The sequence below is a fragment of the Triticum dicoccoides genome, chromosome 4B, assembly GCF_002162155.2.
Source record: "Triticum dicoccoides isolate Atlit2015 ecotype Zavitan chromosome 4B, WEW_v2.0, whole genome shotgun sequence".
Lineage (NCBI taxonomy): Eukaryota > Viridiplantae > Streptophyta > Magnoliopsida > Poales > Poaceae > Triticum > Triticum dicoccoides.
Window position 1 is genome coordinate 580,382,724 of NC_041387.1, and position 6,732 is coordinate 580,389,455.

At 51.0% G+C, this 6,732-nt stretch overlaps 1 protein-coding gene across 1 annotated transcript; it reads left to right on the forward strand.

Annotated features, from left to right (window-relative positions):
• Nucleotides 1-4,881: 4,881 nt before the first annotated feature.
• LOC119291552 (alpha-amylase isozyme 3D-like) lies at nt 4,882-6,355 on the forward strand. Its single transcript, XM_037570328.1, has 3 exons — nt 4,882-4,977; nt 5,053-5,991; nt 6,074-6,355. The coding sequence occupies exons 1-3, from the start codon at nt 4,882-4,884 to the stop codon at nt 6,353-6,355; spliced, it is 1,317 nt and encodes a 438-aa protein (XP_037426225.1).
• The last annotated feature ends 377 nt before the right edge of the window (nt 6,356-6,732 follow it).

The following is a 6,732-nucleotide window of genomic DNA, read 5'->3' on the forward strand; positions in this document are numbered from 1 at the left end:
CGCTCTTTGATGGCAACACCCCCTCGCCTCTCGCAGCTGTATGTTCTTTGACTTTCTCCAGTGGGGGGACATATGGTGCATCCTTCCCCTTGTTAGCACCTGCAAAAAACTTTAGCATGTTCATCATCATCGGTGTCCTCTTCCGCATTCTCCATGTCATCGTCATCATCCTTGTTGAGACCAGCGTCTCCATCTAGTTCATCTTGTGTGTCAGCAAGCTCTTGGGAACTGTTGTAGTCATACCGGCCACGGCAACCAGTTGGCCGATGTGTCCGTTCTGGGACAAACAAAGTGAACTGCCTCACAACCGCGTCACTATCAGAGCCACTAAGAGACGTCCACCCCTCAACCAACTTCCCAAGCAAGCTGGTCATTCCGTATGCAAACTGCCCAATTAGATGCTCAACAGGTGCCCTCGCCTGTGCACGAAACAAAGAAGGAGAAATAACCACCCCATCATACAGTCACTTGCGCGACATCAAAAATAATCCAAGGCAACAAATAGATGTAGATCTTTTGATTACCTCAGTAGGGCAAGACGGAGCTGAGTGCACGTCCATTCACTTTCCAAAGTTTTGAGGCCCCCCAAACACGCTGTAGTCTATAGCATGCTTGGCCATCAGCTGGAAAAAACAAAAAAAACAGCTAGGATGTAAGAGAGAGAATGTAAGTTTCAGCACAAATGAAAGAGTTGCCATGTGGAGTGAGACATGGATACAGTACGCAGACAGCCATGGATAACAAAGGTAGTCATCTCTTACGAACCACGGACGGTTGCCTCATGTCAAATTTGTAAGCATGCCGTGTGGAGAAAGAAACCAGATTTAACCTGCAGTTTTCCATATTTGGTATCAGTTACCCTGTCTGCGGCAAGCACAGCCTTGACAGCTTTGATAGTCCATGCAGAAACAGCAAACTTGTGCGTAGGCGGCGGGCCTCCTGTCCCAGTTAAATCCACGATGGAGAGATCAAGACAGTCGACGTACATGAGATGATGTACAACAATTTTTCTAAAAAAGAAATATTAGTTGCCATCATGGCACTTTTCGGAAAAAACCAGGATAATCTATGTTCCCATGATAATGAAGTTGAAGTTCATGAAAAATAGAAAAAGAAGAAGTTGCCATCTGTATGTGCTAATTGCCATCATAGTGTAATGGCAGATTCCATATTGTCATGATGGCAGTTGCCATCATAATATGATGGCAGTTGCCATATTGTCATTATGCCAATTACCATATTGTCATTGTGGCAGTTGCCATCTTGTTATGATCAGGTTGCCATGCATGAATGAAAGGGTGTTAAAAAAGAGTGTTCACATATAAGACTGGTAAAAAATACCATTAAATGCAGTTGACAACCCTTTTGGTACATCTTCCTTGAGAATGCATCGTGCAGGAAGTCGGCTATGAACTTACACCAATTCATGTTCTTCACATCTTTCAGTTTTGCCTGCACCGCACAAGATTTTCAGGACAACGAGTTGCCGCATCAGAAATCGAATGAAAAAAAACATCAAAAAGCACTGGCAGTGACTAGCTTTACACATGACATCGGATCCAAAAAGATTGAAGGAAAATAAAGTAGTAAGGATGGACCATTCACCAGGATGGGGAAGCATTTGTTGCTTGGCTGAAGAGAAGTGGTCGGCGCGAAAACAGCTGAGATGAGATACATGAGTAGCTTCATCTTAAAAACATCTCCGTGGGTCGTCATTGCCTGCAGCGAATCTGTCAGTACATACGTGTTCGGCATGGATTCCAACCCAGGAAACAAACGGGGGAATAGCGCTTCCTCGATATCGTTATTGACCTCGCACGGGACTTTCACCTGTCCACGAGGCACACCCAAAGTGCAGAACACGGATTCCTCGTTCAACGGCAGTCTTCCACGTCCCGAAATCACAAATTCCCTGGAGGCGGGGTTGTAAATCTCACCAAGCCAGTCGCATACAGGGTTGACAAGATTCGTGCACCGGACGTTCATCAGAGCCTGCATACCCATCTTAGCAGCAGCTCCCCTCTGATCGTCGGTAAATCTGTCAGTCAACATAGTCAGTCGTTCTTGGGAGGCTCGGTTGCGAATACGTTTCTTCTTCTGCAAAAAACAGACAAAAAGGGATCAGTTGTTGCCATGTTTTGCACTGTCATGAAATTTTAGTTCATGACAGACGACTGCAAAGCTCGAGGTGGTAACCAGAAACATAAGCAGGAGGAGGGGTGTGTGTGTGGATAGTTACCTCATCATCCTCTTTTTTCCGTCCAGTTGTCCAATTATGCTGTGGTGGATCCATGAAATCATCATCATCATTTTGATGATCACCACGAGCCATTCTGCTGAGATAGGAACAGACCACATTGTCACGGTGGAAACGAAAATGCAAGAGGTAAATAGTTGCCACCTAACAGAAAATGTCAACTAGTGAATAAAAAAAAATATAACATGAACACACACGCACCCCTCCTGTGATTGTCGAAAACATAAACGTGGCAAGTAAGCACATTGGTTGCATTTTCAAAAAAAAGTACAGATCGTAAATGCACTTGAAAACAAAATGTTGAAGTTGCCATGTTAGCCCAAGATAGTATGATAGAAAGTCTCAAAATCCTCCACATCACAAAAACTAAGATGTGGCAGCTCACACCCTGTCCTAAAATAAACCAATGAAATGCCATGTGTTCAGCGGCAAAAATGTGCTAGGTTGAAATTGCCATGTTAAAATGCAACACATAATACAAAAAAGCGATGAAAAACATCTAATCAAGAACCTGAAAATTGCCACAGTGTGTCCAGATATCACAAGTCATTGTGGCAAAAACACAAAAATTGCGTCTGCAGTACAATGAATTTGCCACATTGTACTGACTGTAACATGGCAACAGACATGATGTGGTCAGACAGAAAATTGCCACATGGAAAGCATATGTATGGCATCTGATACAATTGATATGCAAAATTGGTTGCCATGTTATGCAGCCAATTTGCCACATTGTCCTGTCTACGGTATGGCAATAGACACATTGTGTTCACATTCTATTTGCCACAAGAATGTACTATCCATGTGGCAACAGGCACAGTTGATGTGCATATTAGTTGCCGTCCAGTGCAGTTGGTTGCTGAAACTGCATTGACTATCGATTTACTACACTTTACCATTCATACAGTGTGGCAACTATCACAAATCATTCAGGAAAATTAGTTGCCACAATGAAACAACATGTTTGTGGCTGCTATCACAGTAATTCAGCAAATTAGTTGCCACATGGAAGAGCGTGTGTGTGGCAACTATCACAGTCATTCAATAATTTGGTTGCCGCATGGAAAAGCTTGTTTGTGGCAACTATCACAGTCATTTCAGTAAGTTAGTTGCCGCATGGGAAAGCACGTTTGTGGCAACTATCGCATTCATTCAGAAAGTTAGTTGCCATACAGTCATGATAGTTAATCAAACTACCACGTTTGCCTCATACTGCAGTTTCAAAAACAACTAACTAGATCTAGGGTTCAATGGCAACTACAGTGACTTCAAATTCAACCTCAAAGTTCTCCCCCGAACTGATTGCAAACACCAATTCGAACCAATGCGCAACTAACAAACCGGGAGACACCTGCGCAATCACAAGGCACAACTAGTGCGTGCCTCTGGACAGGCATAACCACCCCTACGAGGCCGCCGCGGCGGCGGCCACGAAACTGCCCAGTGCCATCGAAAACGGCTAGCACAGGACTCCGCCGCCGGCGGGAACGCCGACGCATCGCCAAATCGCCCGAATCTCTACGAATCTCGAGCGAGGAATCGAACAGGGAGGGAAGGGGGAAAAATGCAGGAAGGGATTGTGAGAGTTGGAGCGAGCATTACCTTCAATCCGCAGGCGCTCCGGCGAAGCCGCTCCGTTCCGGCGAGCACCACCGACGGCCGCGAACACCGTCGATTCTTCCGCCTCCGCCGTCGCCTTCTCCCCTCGTCTTCTCCTCCAATGGTTTGAAATGCGAAGTGGGTTGTGCTAGTAACTGCGGGGGTGAGTAAATGGCACTGTGAGGGAGAGGGGGGGAGAGGTGCGCGACGTGTTTGACGTCAACCGCGGTCGGCGCGTGGCGTGCGGGCGCATAGCAGTTCCACCGCACGACCCCGAGTGGCAACCGCTGACCGCGGAAGGGCAACCAACGTGCGGGCGACCTGTCTTGCACACCGCACACGCGCCTCGTCCTACGTGGCGCAGAAAAACGACCGGATTGTGCCAAGATTCGTGCACAAAGTACCCAACGATGATCGTTGCGTGTGTTCGAGATGGTGAACGCCCACACGTGTGGGCGTTAACATTTCTGATATTTTGGGACATAGGGAGTAGTTATTAGCACCGTAGCCCGTAACCGGCAGGCAAAGCAAACCCGCCATTCCTCCACTGATTCCTCCTCCTCTTCCCCGACGTCTGCGCAGGCCGTATATCTGCTGCTATAGTAGAGGTGCCGCCGTATACCTGCGCGCTGACCATTGGTCGAGTCCACGCGGGGCTACCATTAATCAATAATTCTACACCTACGTGAAGTTACGAAAGTTCTACGTAAATCCTTCTCGCTAATTATCTCTGCCCCCCCCCCCCCCTGATTTTCAGGGGGGTGGGCCCCATCCCCCTTAAGTCCAACAGCAATCCTCCACATATGCCTGCCCGTTAGCTTACGTAGAATATCTTCGTAAGTCTAGCATTGCTCACCATTAATATACCTGGCGATGCCTTTATCCAGTAGTAGTAGTAGTACTATCCACATCCATATCAACTCCTCATCCATCACCTACATATATATCCCCGGCCCCGGCGGCGCAAACAACGGTCATCCTCCATTCCATTCCCTTCTCTTCTCCACAAAGACTGACGACATCAGATGAAGCATTGGAGCAGCCTGTGTCTGCTGCTTCTCGTGGCACTCTGCAGCAGCTGCACTAACTTGGTCCGAGCCAAGCCACAGATCCTCTTCCAGGTACGTCACTGTGATACGTCGTCGTCACTCGGTAGATGCTTCACTGCTGACTGTTTACTAACGCGATGCTTGCAGGGCTTCAACTGGGAGTCGTGGAAGAAGCAGGGGGGCTGGTGCAACCACCTCAAGGCCCAGGTCGGCGACATCGCCGACGCCGGCGTCACCCACGTCTGGCTCCCCCCGCCCTCGCACTCCGTCTCCCCCCAGGGCTACATGCCGGGCCGGCTGTACGACCTCGACGCGTCCAGGTACGGCACGGCGGCGGAGCTCAGGTCCCTGCTTGCCGCCTTCCACGCCAGAGGAATACAGTGCGTGGCCGACGTGGTGATCAACCACCGGACCGCCGACAAGCAGGACGCGCGCGGCGTCTACTGCGCCTTCGAGGGCGGGACGCCCGACGGCCGCCTCGACTGGGGCCCCGCCGAGGTCTGCGCCGACGACGCCACGTACTCGGACGGCACGGGCCACCGCGACACCGGCGACGGCTTCGACGCGGCGCCCGACGTCGACCACCTCAGCCCGCGGGTGCAGAGGGAGCTCTCCGACTGGCTCCGCTGGCTCAGGACCGACGTCGGATTGGACGGCTGGCGCCTCGACTTCGCCAAGGGCTACTCGCCCGCCGTCGCCAGGACCTACATCGACGCCGTCAAGCCGGGCTTCGTGGTGGCGGAGATATGGAACCCGCTGGCCTACGACGGCGACGGCAGGCCGTCGCACAACCAGGACCAGTGCCGGCAGGGGCTGGTGGACTGGGTGGAGGCCGCGTCACCGTCGGTCATGGCGTTCGACTTCGCCACCAAGGGGGTGCTGCAGGCGGGCGTGCAGGGCGAGCTGTGGCGGCTGCGCGACCGGTCCGGGAAGGCGGCCGGCATGATCGGCTGGCTGCCGGAGAGGGCCGTCACGTTCGTCGACAACCACGACACTGGGTCGACGCAGAAGCTGTGGCCGTTCCCGGCGGACAAGGTGATGCAGGGCTACGCCTACATCCTCACCCACCCCGGGGTTCCCTGCATCGTAAGTCCTCTTCACGCTTCACCTGTACTATGCCTCTCCTCTGTACGTACGTACGTAACACATTGAGATCATGGCGATGCAGTTCTACGACCACATGTTCGAGTGGAACCTGAAGGTGGAGCTGGCCAAGCTGGCGGCGATCAGGGCGCGGAACGGCGTCCACGCCGGGAGCAAGCTGCGGATCGTCGTCGCCGACGCCGACCTGTACGTGGCCGTCGTCGACGAGAGGGTGTTCGTCAAGATCGGGACGAGGTACGACGTGGGCGGCGCGGTGCCGTCGGATTTCCACATCCCGGCGCACGGCAAGGACTACTGCGTCTGGGAGAAAGGCAGCGTCCGTGTCCCGGCCGGGTGGCACCTCTAGGCCGCACCTGCTGAGTGCTGACTGAGACACACGACACACGTCTCCCCTCATCAAATATCCATGGAAAGAAAACCCTAATCTATTACAGTTTCAGCATGTAAACCAAACCAATAACGAAAATTGCTTCCCTCTGCTATAGGATATAGGATGAATGGATGATACTGCATGGTATGACATGATTTGTTTATCATCCGTTTCAGTTCTGTACAAGTCAAAATTGTACTGTAAATGGTAATCTATCATCTGTTTATCTACACCTTGTTTTACTAACATCTCACTAGCCATGACAATAGGCTAAAACCAAGTATAAAGTTGAAGCTTCAAAAGAGGGCCAAACACTATCGGCCCATGGCGGGGCTAGATAATATGTGCCTCCA